The sequence below is a fragment of the Opisthocomus hoazin genome, chromosome 1 (genome assembly GCF_030867145.1).
Source record: "Opisthocomus hoazin isolate bOpiHoa1 chromosome 1, bOpiHoa1.hap1, whole genome shotgun sequence".
Lineage (NCBI taxonomy): Eukaryota > Metazoa > Chordata > Aves > Opisthocomiformes > Opisthocomidae > Opisthocomus > Opisthocomus hoazin.
In genome coordinates, this window is record NC_134414.1 from 155,570,321 (window position 1) to 155,588,930 (window position 18,610).

At 49.1% G+C, this 18,610-nt stretch overlaps 1 protein-coding gene across 3 annotated transcripts in view; it reads left to right on the plus strand.

Moving 5' to 3' along the window:
• Nucleotides 1–1,670: 1,670 nt before the first annotated feature.
• Nucleotides 1,671–18,610, plus strand: part of KIAA0930 (KIAA0930 ortholog) — a 50,360-nt gene continuing 33,420 nt past the window's right edge. For all 3 annotated transcript variants that reach the window (XM_075442749.1, XM_075442768.1, XM_075442759.1), the window contains exon 1: nucleotides 1,671–1,891. In XM_075442749.1, coding sequence (XP_075298864.1) covers nucleotides 1,747–1,891 — 145 coding nt within the window. In that variant the 5' untranslated portion in view covers nucleotides 1,671–1,746. The remainder of the gene's footprint in view (nucleotides 1,892–18,610) is intronic.

An 18,610-nucleotide genomic window follows, 5' to 3' on the forward strand; every position in this document is an offset into this window, starting at 1 on the left:
CCGCAGGCCGGGGCCCGGACCGGCAGCACCCACAGCCGGGCAGAGCTGCAGCAGGACCAAGCACCGACGCTCCTCGGCGAAGCCTCGGGGCTGAGGTGAAACCGAGCGCCCAGCCCGCGGGTGATCGCGGAGGCCTCGGGTGGGGCCGCTCGCCGCCATTACGCGGCCTGGGTGGGACGGCCCTGCGCCCTCACAGGAGGAGGCTGCGGTGGCCAATAGGAGGAGGCCCAGGAAGGACAGGGCGAACCAATCAGCGTGAAGCGGAGGCGGGTGATGGCGGGGCTTCGCCCTATCAGCGGGGGGCTGGGGGCACGAGCACCAGGACCAGGCTATAAAGCTGGGGAAGTTGGGGCAGCGAAGGTCTCCGCCCTGCGCCCGCCGGGGACTGGCTTGTGGTTCTCCACCAATGGCGCCCAACGTGAGGTGAGAGTAGTGGTGACGAGTGACCGGTGGAGCTACTGGAGAGAGTCCAGCGGAGGGCTACGATCATGAGGAGGGGACTGGAGCATCTCTCCTGCGAGGAGAGGCTGAGGGAGCTGGGCTTGTTCAGCCTGAAGAAGAGAAGGCTGAGAGGGGACCTTAGAAATACCCCTAAATATCTGCAGAGTGGGGGTCAGGAGGACGGGGCCAGACTCTTTCCAGTGGTGCCCAGTGACAGGACAAGGGGCAATGGGCACAAACTGAAGCAGAGGAAGCTCCAGCTGAACCCAAGGAAGAACTTCTTCCCTCTGAGGGTGACAGAGCACTGGCCTAGGCTGCCCAGGGAGGCTGTGGAGTCTCCTTCTCTGGAGATATTCCAGACCCGCCTGGCCGCGGTGCTGTGCAGCCTGCTCTGGGTGACCCTGCTTGGGCAGGGGGTTGGGCTGGGTGACCCACAGAGGTCCCTTCCAACCCCGACCATGCTGTGATTCTGTGAAGCTTGGTCTCACGGGGTTACCGACCACCTCAAACACTTTCTACTTGGCGCTTTCTACTTGGCCATGCTTGGTTCTTCCTGCAGGAGAAGGTCTTTCTCACCAGCGTAGCACGTGAAAAGCCACACTGGTGGGTGGGAGCCTGGGAGACAGCGCCGGGGTTTATCCCGGGTGCGAGGGCTCTTTCCGACGCCCTCAGCAGACCAACCCGTTTCCTCTGACTGGCTTTACCGCTTCCAGAGGAAGCTTTCCCTTCCCAACCCCCCCACAGCCGAAGCTGCCCTTGCGCGGCACGCAGCCAGCTCCCCAGCACCTCTCCGTCGCGCAAGCCCCCGCGTAACTACTCCGGGTTTACACTCAGCTACCGCCGGCACCGCCCGGCTGGGGCACGGCGAGCCGCCCGCCGCGGCGAAGGCCCCGCCCCCGCCGGCGCCCGGCCCCGCCCCCGCCGGCGCCCGCCCCCGCCGGCGCTTGGCCCCGCCCCCGCCGCCGCCCGGCCACGCCCCCGCCACCGCCCGGCCACGCCCCCGCCGCCGCCCGGCCACGCCCCTGGGGCCGCCGTAGCAGGAAGCAGCGGAGCGCGGCCGGGTGGCGCCTGTGGGAGCGGCGGCCGGGGAGGTGGGGGGGGGGGGTGGGGCTGGCGGCGAAACTTTCTGAGGGGGGAGCCCGGGAGGGAGCGCCCCGTGCCGACCGGGAGGGAGCGGCCCGTGAGGGTCCCTCGTCGCCGCTGCCGGGAGAGCCGTGCGGGCGGGCAGCGCCCGGCGCCGCGGCCGCCTCCCGCGGGGCGGCCTGACATGAGATCATCGCCGGCGGCGGCAGCGGCGGCGGCAGCATGGCCTCTGCTCGGAGCGGCGGCCGCGCCGGGCCGAGGGACGAGGAGGCCAACGGCGAGCTGGACCGCTCCCTGCAGCAGATGCTGCGGGCGATAGCGGAGGAGCGGAGCCGCGCCGGCCTCCGCCAGGAGATCAGCGGCCTCGGTGAGTGGGCGGCCGGGGCCTCCCCGCGGCGCGGGGCGGGAGGGGGGGCGGCGGGCGGCCTGCAGAGCTGCGGTGCGCCGGCGGTGGGCCCGCTCTCCTGCCGGAGCCCCCGGGGGAGCGACCGCCTGCGCTGTGGTCTGAGGGGCCCTCGGAGGAGAGCGGGTGGGAGGCACCGCGCTGCGGGGTGGTGCGGGTGCGAACCGAGCGCCGTGCGGTGCGGGGTGCGAACAGGGCAGGCTTTGTGTTGCTCCCGTCAGAGCTGCGGCCGCATGGCTCGCAAACCATCCCTGTCCGTTTTGTTCTTCTTCTTCTTCTTCCGAGCCAGCCGCCTCCCTGTGCTGAGTGAGGGGCTCCGCGCCGCTTGCCGTGCTCTAGCAAGGGCAGAGCGTTGTGGCTTTTGGTGGCCGGTTAATGCTTCCAAATCGTGGAAGTTTTCTTCAACTTGCTGGCTCTCTGGCTTATTTACGCCTTGATCGATGCAGATTTTCACAGAATTACAGAATGTTCGAGGTTGGCAGGGACCTCTGTGGGTCACCCAGTCCAACCCCCTGCCCAAGCAGGGTCACCCAGAGCAGGCTGCACAGCACCGCGTCCAGGCGGGTCTGGAATATCTCCAGAGAAGGAGACTCCACAGCCTCCCTGGGTAGCCTGGGCCAGTGCTCCGTCACCCTCAGAGGGAAGAAGTTCTTCCTCATGTTCAGCTGGAGCTTCCTCTGCTTCAGTTTGTGCCCATTGCCCCTTGTCCTGTCGCTGGGCACCACTGGAAAGAGTCTGGCCCCGTCCTCCTGACCCCCACCCTGCAGATATTTAGAGGCATTTCTAAGGTCCCCTCTCAGCCTTCTCTTCTTCAGGCTGAACAAGCCCAGCTCCCTCAGCCTCTCCTCGTAGGAGAGATGCTCCAGTCCCCTCCTCATCCTCGTAGCCCTCCACTGGACTCTCTCCAGCAGCTCCTCATCTTCCTTGAAGTGGGGAGCCCAGAACTGGACACAGCACTGCAGATGGGGCCTCACCAGGGCTGAGTAGAGGGGAAGGAGAACCTCCCTCGTCCTGCTGGCCACACTCTTCTTGATGCACCCCAGGATGCCACTGGCCTTTGTGGCAGCCAGGGCACGGTGCTGGCTCAAGAACTCTCAAACACTGCAGGGTCACAAAGTGAGACCCCTCCCAAAATTAGAGATTGCAAACTTGGGTTGCCGTAGGGACATTTAAATTGTCTTAGCATCTGACCAGTATTTTTAAATCTATAGATAATGTTACTTAAAAGTTTGAGACGAACATGTTGGGAAGCTTCCTTAAAGCGTCGGAAACAGAGAAGCTTTCTGTGCTGTAAGTTGCCACTTTTGTATATTGAAGGATTTTCTGAGATCTTCATTTCATCGTGGGCTGCACGTTACCTGGTCTGTAACATTGTCACGCCTGGGGAATGAGTGCTCTTTTTCCTGTGCTGTGATTTATTATTAGGGAAGTAGATATTTTAAATGCTTCTCTTAGGAAAAACGCTGAGCTTTTGGAGTGGTACTAAGTAGAATTTATAGATGAATTTATAGGTCACAGTCCCGTGTGGGTTCACGTGGCTGACACCGGTTTTGCCTTCTCTTTGTGCCTGGGTGCTGTTACTCAGAACAGTCCACGTGATCCAACCTGTGGCACGCAGTCACCTGCTGGGCTGCAGGAGGAGCATACCCACGGCTGGTTTTACATTAGCTGTGGTTCTTTTTGTAATGGCCAAATGTCACTAGGTCAAACCTGGTGTGAAGTTTTTTCTGAGTTCTCTTGAAATCATCTGGCAAAGACTTTGACCATGTTAAATTCTGGGTTTTCCCTGAGTGCTGTTAACTCCTCGACAGTAAAATGGGACTTACTGGGTCGTAATTTGGGCAGCCTCTCTCCTTTTGTGTGTTGCTGTTAATTGAGCCCCTACTCCCCAGCCTAAGGAGGAAATTGCTATTTTTGCTGACGGTGGGTTTTGGTGAGAGGAATTGCTTTATTTCAGGAATATCACGTAAGCATTTGGACAAGTATGGTGCAAAAGTGTAAATCCCCTTGCATGGAATTTTCTGTCTTGTCCTATATGTGTAACATGGAAAATATTTTGAAACTCAATGTCAGATTTGCTGTAGTGACTCATGCTCACTCCTTACCAAGCTGCTTAGGGTGAAGGATGATGTCTGTCGGAGAAGAAATCTCGGCTGGATGTTAGTATCATCCAGTTGTGCAGAGTATTACACTAGTGTTGCACACAGAGCTTGCTCTGAAGTGCCATTTGTTAGAACATTTCTCACTGAAAACTGCTGCCACCGGGCACTTGGGGTCTGTAGTGGTGGTGGTGGTGGTGGTCACAGGTGCTGGTGGAGAGGCCGGACCCTGCAGAAGGCCCGGTAGTCTTATCAGTAATGAAGTGTTGATTCTGTTTGGTTTCTTGGTGGTAGAGAAGGTGTTCTTGAATTTGATGACTGCTGATGAGAGGAGAGTAGAGAGCTTACTTGGCACAGGGACAGCAGAAGGAGGAACGTTCATCCTCAGTGTCTGAGGATCGCTTGTGCAGCAGTGCACCTCGGGGCTTGTCGTGAGAGTAAAGACACTGGGATGATTCATGTGCCAAATCATCTTGATGAATAAATCCTGGAAATAAATCCCTGGCCTTCCTGGGAGAAGGAGAGGTGAAGTGGAATATAGCAAGTGCTTGGGCACGTGAATGTGGTGAAAATATCCAAATGGGGAAACATGGGTAGACGGATGAAGAACGGTGGAGGAAATTTTTGGAAAGCAAAAGAAGTTAAAATGAAGAATAAAAGAATGAATTTAAAGTACTAGATTCAGGCCTTAACTCTACCATAGTGTAATGACTCTTAATTAAATTAGAATCTTCAAGAAGGATATATTTGCTTCTGAAACTTTGAAGAAAGTGTAACTGCTGAGTAGGTGGAAATGTCTGCTGAGAGTTTGCTGCAGTGCAGAACTGGTTTGACAGGAGTAGCTTTCGTGCAGAAACAAAACATGTTCTTCATTCATGGTTCTTCCTGGAGTTAGTTCAGTGGCATGTCCAGTCACAGGTGAGAAACCACCACAGCGAGGGAGCTTTGCTTTCTTTTGATCTGTGAATAACAAACAAGAAGGTGTGGCAATCGCATCTGTCCTTATCCAAACTTGAGGGACATATGCAACCAGTTTCACTAACTGCATGTAATGTCCCCTGTAATGAGTTAGTTTAATATACAAATACATTGATAAAATTACTTTCTTTGCATTCAACACATTTAGAAGTGTTTGAGTTTAAAAGACTGTTTTTAGTACTTGTGCCTTAACATTTGTACAAGTTCTTTTGTCCTGTTTATAAAATGTTTTACAGCTGATGAGTATGAAATGTTCAATATAATAAGAATAGTCAAATACTGAGGGGAAAAAAAGATAATAAAGTAATTTATAAATAGTAAACCAAAAAATGTTTGTAGAGTAGCTTCCTAATGAGTTAAAAAAATAAAATCACATTGTTCTAGCCAGGAAGAATCTATTTCTTTCCAGGAAAAGTTCTAGACAGTACAAATGCGAAGTGAGATTGGAACATATTATTTAAATCAGAGTTAAAGTAGGTATTTTGAGGTCAAAATGATTTAACCAGATCACTGTAGGTATTGAACCTCAGATTTGTGTTGGAGAAAGATGAGCAAATAGCAAAGAAATTCCAGTGTGAAAATGGTTTGGTTTTGGTTGATTGGTTGTTTTTTTGTTTATTTTTTGGGGTGGGTTTTTTTTTTTTTTTTTTTTTAGGTAGAAGATGATTTTAAAGCTGCTTCTTTTTTGCCTGGCATAGAAAACTAACTGGGAGAAATTTCTGAAATCCAAGCATGCACGTAGATGTTTGACGTGTAAACGACTGCTTGCATAGGGTGGCGTAGGAGAAACCACGGGTGCAGGAGGAACCACATCTGGCGCCAGTTATGAGATCCCACAGGTTTGGTCGTGGAGTGGGAGCAGGATTCTGCCTGTCCAGCAGCCCGGTGTGCCAGCCCGACGGGCTGAGGGATGAGCTTACGAGGGGTCCATCTTGCTTTCTGTCCCAGCGAGGCCCAGGGGCTGGGAGCACGGCTGGCTGTGCTGGGGACCAGAGGGTGGGAGAGACGAGCGTGTGGTGCTGCTCTGGGGTGGACCTCAGCAGAGGATACTCGTATGAGGAGTCCTGTTTGTACTCCAAGGACATCGGATGCGGGCAGGTCCGAGGGAGGGTTAGTTTGGTTGCTTGTGCCAGGGCTGGAGTGGGTCATTTCAAAACCACAGCACCAATTTTTAAGGTAATGTCTCTTGCTGTAACACATCAGTGAGAACAAAGTAGTTGGAGATGACTGCTGGAAAGGTCCTTCCCGGCAGGGCTGTGCTGGGTGCTGTGCCTGGTTGCTTGCTGTCGGTGTCACGGAGCAGGAGAGCGGCTGTGGTTTTGCGGCGGCGTGTTTGTGTGCCGCGGTGGTGGGGACGGAGAGCGGGACAAGTGAGAGAATCTCACACTGGGACTTGGAGACGTTGCGATAGGATTGTGTAGGATTACAGACAGAGGTAAATAATGAGCTTTTATTTTCTCTTCATTCTTAATATTACCGTTATCAGAAGGAGTATTGAGATCTTGTGCCCTAGGATCCTATCCTGCCACTTCTGCAGTCAAGCATGGGATATTTAGGAATATCATTGTAGGATCAAGTCGTGGAGAATCCTGGGGTGCATCAAGAAGAGTGTGGCCAGCAGGACGAGGGAGGTTCTCCTTCCCCTCTACACTGCCCTGGTGAGGCCTCATCTGGAGCACTGTGTCCAGTTCTGGGCTCCCCAGTTCAAGAAAGATGAGGAGCTACTGGAGAGAGCCCAGTGGAGGGCTACGAGGATGAGGAGGGGACTGGAACATCTCCCCTACGAAGAGAGGCTGAGGGAGCTGGGCTTGTTCAGCCTGGAGAAAAGGCTGAGAGGGGACCTCAGAAATGCCTCTAAATATCTGCAGGGTGGGGGTCAGGAGGATGGGGCCAGACTCTTTTCAGTGGTGCCCAGCGACAGGACAAGGGGCAATGGGCACAAACTGAGGCACAGGAAGTTCCAGCTGAAGATGAGGAAGAACTTCTTCCCTCTGAGGGTGACAGAGCCCTGGCCCAGGCTGCCCAGGGAGGCTGTGGAGTCTCCTTCTCTGGAGATATTCCAGCCCCACCTGGACAAGGTCCTGTGCAGCCTGCTATAGGTTGTTTATTATATATATAATATATATATATATAATATTATATATATATTATATAATTATAATTATATATATATTATATAATATATATATAATATTATATATGTTGTTTATTAGACCCTTGTTCATGCTGTTGTCGCTAATGGCCTGTCAGGCTTTGCATTACACACCAGTGTTTCACGGGATCTGTAATTTGGCTATGAAGGTTAGCTGCTGCCAGGAGCTGGACAGACGTCATGCCAAATCAATAATACAATGTTTTTTTTTTATTACAGCGTTTACACATTTTTTGAGCTGTTGGGTTATGAGTTTATTCTGTCTTTTTTATGGAGGTGAAGCTTTATGGGATTTTCGTGTCCTGTATGCACAAGAGTATACATGGTCAAATTGTAAGAGGCGACTGGAGATGCTGAAGTAAGGAGACAAGATTTTTTTAAAAAGCAACAAAAAAGCCCCCAAATGCCCTTCAGAACATTGTTGCCCCAATTAAGTAAGCAATTCAGTTTTTTAAAACGAGATATGCTGCTGTGAATTTTTGGATGCTAGCCGAAGTTGTCGCCCAGCTCTTTGAAAGTGAGTCCCTCAGGGCTGAATTACAAATCTGTAAGCCTGACAATGGGAATAGTCAGAGTATTTAAAAACACCCATCTCTTATGTATGCAATAATGTAGTTCTAGTCGATAACTTTATTGTTTGGTTTTGTTGTTCTAGCAGTATACTCTCTAAATATTTAGTAAAGTTCCTAGTTGCAAATCCATTTTGAAGTCCAGGTTCTGTTTCGAACTCGAAGATGGGTGGGAGGTCTGTTTTAGGATTAACATACAGCTAATGTTTGCAGTTCAGGATGGATCTTCTAAGGATTGAACAGTATATATGGTTGGATTCTTTCCAAAGAAATGAAAAACTTGATTTCTTGAAGGATGAAGCATGTTGGCCTTGCCTCTCATAGTCTGTGTTCAGGATGCTGATCAATCGAAAAAGCTCAGAGGATGCAAACTTTTCCACAGTAGAAATACACCGTGTCTTACGTTCTGGCTACACGTTGGGAAAAACAAAACCCTGCAATTAAATATTTAGTAATGATTGTTGCATTTACTTATCCTTGCAAGTGGGATCAGGGTAGTGGCTCACTGACGTTGAAGGCATTAGCATGAGGTGTAAGCAGAAAGTCTGCACAAAGTCACCGCGTGGCCTCGGGAGCCCAGCACGCGGTGAAGCTGCTTTCTGCCAGCTGGGACGTGAAAGAGTGGGAGCCAGGCTGCTTCTGGTCCGTGTGCAGCCCCTTGGGCTAAACAAGGTGAACGTCAGAGAATCGAGGTTGCTCTTTTTTTGTGTGTGTGATCTCGAATAATGTATTAATTACTTTTTGTGGTGCAGGAAATAAAATACGGCCAGGATACGGAAACACCAGATATAGCATTGTGTAGCTCCAGTAGAGGAGCTGTGGTAAGCTGGGTACGCTTCGACAGCGGTTCTGTGGGCTGAAGTTAATCAGCTGCAGCAACAGTCCTAAAGTCATTTTTCTCCCTGAATTCTCCCCGTTGAAGGATGAACACTACGTGTAAGGATTTGTAGGACTTTCTGCAATCCCATTTTAGAAAAAAGGCTTGAAAACTGAAGTTCTCATCATTTTGGTTTGTATGGTCTCGAGTGCTGTACTACTGACTGTGTGCTAGTACTACGCAGAAGTTGAACCCTTACAACAAGAATACTCTTTACCTACCTTCTCTGGGGTTTTCTTAAACATGTTTCATTAGGGATCTCAGAGTTAAATCCCTTGGAGGTGAATGTGTTGTTTTGCAGGCAAAGAGGGTGTTGTGACATGAAGAGAGATTCCTTTTGGGGCTGTGTCCTTCCTGCCACTGCAGAATGAGGAAACAGCTACTGGTGCTGGTGTTTAGGCTGTATCTGGTGTTTCAAAATGTTCTTTGCAGAATTTTCTTTCTTAGAACTGGATCTGTCAGAAAGCATACCACATGGCAGGCAACCAATAGTCCTTCATGCTGGGACCAAATGTGAAGCATTCCGGGGTGTTTCCAGGTACAGTGGTGTGCTGGATGTTCAGAATCTGGCCTAATCTGTCGTACTGTGTCTGGTTTCCCTCCATGGAAATCAGATCGTTGGAGACTGTCTCTCCCCTTTAACGAGGATGTGCTCAGTGAGTCGGGCTGAGGTTGCCCCTGGCTTTGATGTTAGTGTTAGGGTGATGAAAATCTTTGTGGCTCAATAGTGACCTAGCTTTTTGTAAGCTACCGCTGGGAGGAGAGAGGCCCTATGTTCAGTAATTGCCAGAGGCCACCTCCGTGCCTGAATTCTCAGGAAATTTGCATTAGGTGGTGCTACCACTTTCTCAATCCATCGGGGCTGCCACATGCAGGGTCTTTTGGTGCAAGATTGGCGGCTCCTAGCCTTTGAACACTTGGATGGTGTTTCCCTTGATCCAAATGGATGTGGAAGAGGTATTACTTCTGATCATATCTGGAAATAATACAGATAGTCTTAGCTTCAATCTCGGTTTGCATGTCTAGCTAGCAAGCTCGGATAAAAAGAAGTTAGTGGGTTGAATGTTCTTAGTCCTGTCTCACAGGGCTCCATGTAATCAGTAGGAACTTGAGAGATGGATTAAAATGCCAGCGAGGCTTGAGCTGTCTTTGCAGTATGAACAGTTTGATTTAATTGCCTGGAGATGCTGAAACATCATCAAGGCTAGGGAAGTGTTTTGAACTGGATTTATAGTATTCTGTGAAGAGCTGTGAAAGATTTCACCAGAAACTTACTCCTCTGCTTTTTCAGAGGACAAATACAGGAGCTCTTGAATATCTAGCAGTGCTATATTTTCAATAGAGAGTGAGTTTACTTACCTGCCTTTAAAGGACCTTGAGAGGTCCTTTTTTCCTTGGCTGTGATGAAAAGTTTAATTCTGCCTAAATAATGAAGGTCTGAATGGATGACCCATGTTTTTCCTAAGAAGGGTGGCTAAACTCTAGTCAGAGACATGTGTGCTGTTAGTAGGCCATCACTAAAGGGGAACTGATTTAATAGTCTCAGATCTTTGATATTACAAGCATAGATTACGTTATGCTATGTTTTTGGGTCTGACTCATCAGATTCGTTCTGTGTTGTGTTTCATAAGGAACTTTATTCCTTTCAGTTAAAAAAGAAACAGAGATGTGAAGGTGTACATAAGGTGATTTGGGGATGCTATAAAAACGTTCCAGGATCAGAATAATTACTGTGAAATTTTTCACTTTCTTCTGTTCGACAGTTTCAGGCTAACTCATTTGTTTTTATACATATACACACACAGATGCATATATATTTAATTCAAGGCATTGATCCTATGACAAGATGAAACTATTTCTTTATGGAAGAGCGATGCCTTTAGTACTTGTCCCATGTCTGAGTGTGCCTCGTTGCTCCTAGAAGGCAACGGGGAAAGAGTGACTCTGAGCCTAACACGAAAAAGTAGAAAAGCAGGCAAAGTAGAAGGTCCAAAGGATGCTGGCTGCTACTTCTAAAACTTTGCTGGCTTGCGTTTATTTCTAAAATAACATTTCTAGGTGTCTCCACCATAAAGCGATTAAGAAGTTTGGACTTGCTTGCAATCCTGCCTCGAAGCTGACTTTGTTTGGCTCAACGGCCGCCGTTGCCGTGCGCGTCCACGTACGGAAGCCCATTGCCTTCCGGGGCTTCCGTCCCCGGAACCTTCGCTCCCTTGTGTCACCGCGCTGGGCTGGCCACTGCCACACTCCTGCAGCGACCGCCGAGGTGGGAGCAGGCGAGGGAGACGGCTCTCCGGTGCCCGCACCCCAGGAGCTGGAGGAGCGCTCCCACACCTTCCACGTGTCCCGTGGCATCACCACCGCGGCGTCTTCAAGCGACCTCGACAGCCATGCTGCGCAGAGAAGGGCAGAGGAGAGGCTGCCGCAAGCAAGTCCGGTTCCAGCTGCCCACCAGGGACTGGCGGGAGGAGCGCGAGTGGGAGAGGAGAGAGGCTCTGGCCGCCAAGCTCCCAGCCTCAGCAGAGCTGCTGGGTGGGTGTCCTTGTGTCGTGGAGGAGCGTGGGCAGATGAGCGAGGCTGACCAGCCCGCCGTCGGGCCGAGCTGGTGGAGGAGGCTGCTGACCTGTCTGCGCAGACCGGACAAGCCCTGCGGAGTGAAGACAGCCCCCTGGGCGAAGGAGGTGCCTTTTGCAGAGCCTGTTTATCCTCGCTTCGATGTGTTTTCTCTGTTTTTTGAGCGTTTCTAATTTCACCTTAAATTAAAAGAGAGATGACTGTTTTTTCTATGACATGACTAGAGAAACCCTTCTTTACCTACTGTGAAACCACTTTTGTGCTGTCTTTTGTATTAGTTGTAGCCAATAAAAGGCGTTTCTTAGCCAAAAGCCTTGCCAAGTATCTTAATGGTGGGTGTCAAGAGGCTGGGGCCAGACTCTTTCAGTGGTGCCTGGCAACGGGCACAAACTGAAGCAGAGGAAGTTCCATCTGAACCCGAGGAAGAACTTCTTCCCTCTGAGGGTGACGGAGCCCTGGCCCAGGCTGCCCAGGGAGGCTGTGGAGTCTCCTTCTCTGGAGATATTCCAGCCCCGCCTGGCCGCGGTGCTGTGCCCCCTGCTCTGGGTGACCCTGCTTGGGCACGGGGGGTTGGACTGGGTGATCCCCAGGGGTTCCTTCCAACACCTACCGTTCTGTGATTCTTTGGTTTTCTGCAGACCCTTCACTAAAGAAGGAACTTTTAACTAAATGATAGACAGATGTGAATTTCGTTGTCTGATTCTTGTCTATCTCCATTCTACTGGATATTTTGAAACAGTACATTTTGTGGCATTACAATTATTCGTGGGTGATTCTTAGATGGGAAGAATGGGGCCAAGCTCTTTTCAGTGGTGCCCAGTGACAGGACAAGAGGCAATGGGCACAAACTGAGGCACAGGAAGTTCCGTCTGAACATGAGGAAGAACTTCTTCCCTCTGAGGGTGACGGAGCCCTGGAACAGGCTGCCCAGGGAGGCTGTGGAGTCTCCTTCTCTGGAGATATTCCAGACCCGCCTGGACAAGGTCCTGTGCAGCCTGCTCTGGGTGACCCTGCTTGGGCAGGGGGTTGGGCTGGGTGACCCACAGAGGTCCCTGCCAACCCCTACTATTCTGTGATTCTGTGATTCACGCCTAACAAGCTTGGGAGACGTTGGGAAAGTTTAAGGTGAACGACTTATTTTCTCTCCTAGGCAGAAAGGAAGAGCATCTTTATGATACCTACAATGATGCTGCAATATAAATGAACCATTTCCCATTTTCCAGGGAGACAGGAAACTGGTTGCAGTAGACATGCATGCTGTGTTGAAGAAGGTAGTAGATCATGGTAACCAAGACAAACTGCGAGTCTGCTGTTTAGATGTTTGGAATTTGTGCGATATTGAAACCGTAGCCTGCTGTCCTAACGTTCGTGGCACAAATACATCCCATCCAGTGGGAGCGAGTGGCTGGGTAGGTGTGTGGTTATGGGGCAGGGAAGCTGTACCTCCCAAAAACCGTCTCTGCAGCTCATGTCCCTTGAGGCATCAGCCTTGACCAGAATTGTGTAGCCTCTGGGGATAAAAGAGAAAGCTTCACAATCTAGGTGAAGTCGGTATCTAATTATATGAATGCAAATGGATTGTGTTAGGGTTAGGGCAGAGTCTGAGGGGTCAGGAGGAGCATGGGGCAGCGGGGGGCCACCGACGGTGAATGTCAAGTGTACTTGAAGGTTATACTTTGATCCTCAGAACCGTAAGTTTTTACATTGTGGCGTTTTCCTTCATTTTTTTCAAAAGTGAGGTGATTCCGTTGCTTTGCGAGTAGAGGGTAGGCATGTGGAGTGATTGACAGGTGCTTTACAAGCACGGACCGTGAAGCTGCATCGCTGCGTCTGTGGCTCGAGAGTTTCGAAGTTAAAGACCTGTGGTATAGGAGGCAGGCTGTTCCCAGATAGGGTAAACTAATCTTTAAAACAGAATTACACTTTAGCCACTATTGTTTAGTACAGCATAAGGCTTAAGCACAACTTCTATTTAGTCAGCTCTGAGTCATTTCTGTGTTTTAGGAAGTGGAAATTATCATGTGAAAATGAGTTAAGTTTCTCTGAGTCTCAAGCGTTTTGGACCTGTTATTTCATGGAAATGTTCACAGGCGTTCATGGAAGACTTTATTCTGAATGTAGAAACGTGTTGCTCTTTCCCTCTCCGCCGAGGACCACATTTATCTTTGGCTGAAGCGGCAGCGGGTGGCTTGTGTTATTTGGGGCCTTTGAGTCAGTTATCTGGTGAGAACAGATATGCAAGGTATCTGCTGAAACTGCGTATTGGTTCTGGGGGTCGTGATGCCTGCCATTTAGTCATGCTTAGAGAAGGTGATAAATATGAGAGAGGTGATGTCATGTATTGGCAAAGGAATAAATATGGCACAGCAGCTGTAGGTAATTGGCCTAATGTTTTTCTCAGCCTTTTAACATTGGTGACTCAATGCTTGAAGCTCAAATTTTGTCAACTCCTTTATAGATATGCTGTGAAGCTAAGGTTTAAATCAATTATATTGCTTTAAAAAAGTCTAGTATCTGTGCAAGTTTGAGAGTATGATAGAGGATATATTCTTAAAAAACCCACAGAAAGAAAAGGAAGAGCAGCAACATTTCTGTTTGGTTTAGATTGTTCTTCATTCAACTTCCAAGTCAGCTGCCATCCATCCTCTTTGCAAGTTACCGTCTGTTAGTAAAGGATTGTGTGCTGTATTTATTATAAAATTATTCCCTCATCTTTAATTATATTCTGCTTATCCTCTTCATATTATGTTAATAGATGTGCGCATGCAACACATGATGGGGTAGGGGAACAGTTACCTTTTTTTTAGGGTCAGGAAGAGAGGAAGGTTGTGTCTGTGGCAGAGCAGGAGGTTTGATCTGTGGCATCTGCCTTGGCCCTGTCACTGCTGTGACCGTGATGCCTTCCTTTCCTAGCTAGAGTTCTGCCAGAAAAACTTAGGGTGACAGTGTACGTTGTCTTTTCTGGCAGATTTAGGACTTGGGTGCTTACAGAAGCACCCTTCTCCCTGTGCTGTGTCATTGCAGCCCGTACCCGTGGAGGTGCTGCTTTCCTGGCCCCGGTATTTAGGAGACAAGGATGTGCTCGGGGGGAGTCTCCTGTTTGGTTTCCTCTGCGTTGCCTGCTCTGGAACCACTGGGCACCAGTGAACTTGTGAAAGATTGGTGAAGTCCTGTGTTTGTAGAAGGTCAAACCGAAGGGATTAAATAGTGTTCTTTTATGTAGACGTGGGAAGAAAACTGAACTTTAGATTTCTAATTATCTGGCTAGCTGGCAGCTATCGCTGGATAGGGAGCGTCTGTTCTGATTTTATGCAGTCATAACTTTTTAATATCAAAGGTAGCTTTAATCTGTGTGAAGCACTTCTCATATTGTCCTTGCAGAATACTTGGCTAAACTCAAAACAAAACCTAAGTATAATGTGAATCGCTCAGCTTTCCATGCTGGGGCTGTAAAGGTCTTCATAAGCATTTAATTAACCCTTAAACGTGTAAGGGTGCTCATTTTACAGATGATAGCACTGTGGCAGAATTGGATGAAATGAGTTTTATGATGTTTCACAGTTGAGTAGCTCGTGGCACGCTAGAGGAATAAAAGCATAGGAAGAAACCCTTTCTGGCTGAAATTCTTGTTCCTCTAAGCTCCGAGTGGTACGTGCTGAAAAAATGATTATCCACCAAATGAGAAATCTGTTCTTCTGCTTCTTTGAAGGAAAATATGCTTACACTTCTCTTTATCTACTGTTGTTTTTGGAAAGCATTAATTAAAAAAAAAAATATCACAACTACTTATGTGGATCTGGAGTCAGTTCCCTGAAATGAATGCTCAGTACAAAAAATCTAATAGGTAAAAAAAAGACATTTATTGCATAGCAGCTGGCATAAGTCTTGCTTCTAATGAGGGTAAAATCCATGTAAATGAATCATTACAGTAAATTGTTGTAATTAGGATTTATTCATGACAAAGGTCTCATAATTATATAATCAACTTTTAGTGTATTAAGATTTATAGTCTGAACTCTTAATTCCGTTTTATTCATTTAGAAGCAGAATTTGCGAGGGGAGGAGTGTTTTCTGGAAGCTGTCTTGCTACATGCGCTCAACTATAGATGGAATTTGATTCCTTGGCAAATATCATCTAATTCTGGTGTTGCAGAAGGCTCAGATTCTGCTCTGACAAAAATAAAACTGTTAGCATTTTAAAAGGTCTCCCCAAATTCTGAAGTCAAAGCCTCAAGGGCGTGTGAGTGCCTTCCAGCTGAACAGTGTATATGTGCGTGCACATCTTCTGACTGTTCTGTAAAGTTCAGTGGACCAACGTGACAGAAAGCTGCTGCCAACTCATGGTCGTCTGGGCTGTGAAAATTGGTCTCTTGATCTCCGTCCGTGGGCCGGGTGGAAAGCAGCAGCGTGGGGTGTAATAGCGGAGAGTTCAGGTCGTCTGCAGTACAGCTGCAGGCTGTCTGTCCACTTCTTTGGTGGGTGTGGGGACAGAACTGCATCTCCAGTGCAGCTGAGGCCCCTCCACGGGGTGCTGTGGCAGAGTGACCAAGTGATCAGTGGCTCAATGTCCAGATGGAGATCGTGACAAGTCGTGTCCCTCAGGGGTCCATATTGGGACCAGTACTGTTTAACATCTTCATCAATGAGAGGGCCAGCAGCATCGAGTGCACCCTCAGCAAGTCTGGGGACGGCACAAAGCCGAGGGGTGCGGTCGACAGGCCTGAGGGATGGGATGCCATCCAGAGGGACCTGGGCAAGCTGGAGAGGTGGGCCCCTGTGAACCTCATGAGGTGCAGCAAGGCCAAGTGCAGGGTCCTGCACCTAAGTTGGGGCAACCCCTGCTATCAATACAGGCTGGGGGATGAAGGGATTGAGAGCAGCCCTGAGGACAAGGACTTGGGGGTACTGGGGGATGAAAAGCTGGACATGAGCCAACAATGTGCCCTCACAGCCCAGAAGGCCAACCGTATCCTGGGCTGCATCAAGAGGAGCGTGGCCAGCAGGGCGAGGGAGGGGATTCTGCCTCTCTACTCCGCTTTGGTGAGAATCCACTTGGGAGTCCTGCGTCCAGCTCTGGAGCCCCCAGCACAGGTAAGGCATGGACCTGTTGGAGCAGGTCCAGAGGAGGGCCACCAAAATGATCCGAGGGCTGGAGCACCTCTGCTGTGAGGACAGGCTGGGAGAGCTGGGGCTGTTCAGCCTGGAGAAGAGAAGGCTGTGGGGAGACCTTACAGCAGCTGCCAGTGCCTGGAGGGGGCTTATGAGAAAGATGGGGACAAACATTTTACAAGGGCGGGTAGTGATAGGACAAGGGGAATGGTTTTAAACTGAAAAAGGGTGGATTTAGGCTGGATATAAGGATGAAATTTTTTACAGGGTGGTGAGGAACTGGCACAGGTTGCCCAGAGAGGTGGTAGATGCCCGGTGCCTGGAAACCTTCAAGGCCAGGTTGGACAGGGCTCTGAGCAACCTGGTCTGGTTGAAGATGTCCCTGCTCATGGCAGGGGGATTGGACGAGATGACCTTTAAAGGTCTCTTCCAACCCAAACTGTCATGTGAGTCTGTGAAATTAAGGCTTTGTGCTTTGTTCTGTCGACTGAAAAGAATAACTTTGCCTGCTGGGTTGTTAGCCTGCCAGTTTCAAAGCTATTACCCAAAACAGCGTTAAAAGCAGTTTCCAGGTTTCTTCTTGGTGAAGCTGGAAGGCTTCCAGTGAGATGTTGTAAACCACCAAAATCACTGTAAGGGTACAATGTGCGTTTGGTGATCTAACAGCTGAAGGCAGGCTTGAGCAGACTGACTGGATCTGGCAGTTCCTGGCGTGACGTTGGAATAGATTTTTCGCCCTCTCAAGTTTTAAGAAGTCTGGATTACAATGACAAATTTTCTTGTCTCATTTCCAAGTTGATGCTGTTTAATAGTAGATTTTAAAGGATAATTCTTTTGTGTGCTGTTCCCCATCCTTCCTGCTTCTACTAAAATGTAATAAAAGCAGCTGTGTTGCAGTCATTGGGCTCTTTTTTTCAAGAAAATTCCTGTAGCCACTGCAGTCAGAACAGTCAGAACATCCTCAGGCTAGTCTGAGTTACAGCAGTGTCTGCAAGTATCCCTGAAGCTCGGAGGACGGTTTTACCCCTGGTGTGTTGTAGGTAGTGTTTGGAATTGGTGGCCATCCGACGCTGCTGTAAGGGATTTCAGGTTGGTTCATTGCCCGCTCCCCAGCGTTGTCCTGCAGTGCTGAAGTGGTTTCACTGCCGCAGCACTGCCGTCCCCTGGTTTTCCATGCAGACTAACGTTGAGTATGTTGAGTCAGTTTGTCCTGTGTCCCCCAGCAAGGATAAAAGCACACACACAGTCCTGGTGCCTTGCTCTGCTCTGCTGTTCTCCTGCATGTGTTAATGCTCCGTCGTAACTACCCACAGATAGTTCAGAAGAGCACGGGAACTCCTGTGCTTTATTGTGTAAAACATATCTGATGGTGGAAGGGGCTAACATGATTGCTGCTCAGATTTTTGCAGGTACTGCCAGAATCTAGAAGTGGACCCTCATTTATAATGCTGGGTTTAGATAACTTGATGATTTTTGCTTTACAAGGAAAAAAGATTTCCCCATGATAGAAAAGCATTCTTGTATAAACTTAGGAGTGGCTTGGCTAGGGTTATTTTGTCTACTCATTTATGAAGCAAAACCAAAGTGATGTTCTTCTGATCACTAGAACTTTTTTAGATATGATTCTTACAGGATGTAGATTCTTTTTTTTTTCCTGTTCCTTTGATTAGCCTGGAACTCCAGATGAATTCAGGTCAATCCTCTTTGCACCTTTCCTCCCCCCTCCTCATTTAATTAAGAATGGCAATTCAGGTACTCAAAAAGCCATGAGATGCAACAAGTTTCTTTGAGACCATTAATGAATCACGGTGAATGCGTGCCCTGTTTTCTACTCTTCCCTAAATATAGAGGCAGGACTGGGTCATGGTGTCCTTGGCTGTACCACAGCAGCCTTCTTAACCAAGCTGAGCTCTGTCTTTACAGCTGTCGGGATTTTTGCCTGCACTGTTCCTACTGAGGGAGCTGCTCCTGAACCTCATGGCTCGAATGCTTAGGAATCAGCTTCAGATTTCCAGGCTACATATGTGTTGGTGCATAGTTTAGAGCCGTTGGTTGTTGTGTCAGTGGTATATCCTTCAACCTGAATAGTTCTTTTTCTCTATCCATGAATATGCTGATCGATAACCCTGTCCTTTCTCAGCCTGGGTTTGGGAGTCTGAACACTTTGAATCTGCTCGTATGTAGTGGGCTCCCAGATAGAGCTGTTTGCGGTGCAGAGGGCTCCGATGAGCTGCATCCCAGATCTGATCTCTCCAGTGCTCAATTCCCTTTCCCTGCTGGAAAAACTAGGTAGTACTTCAGTGCATTGGGGATTTTAGTCACGGT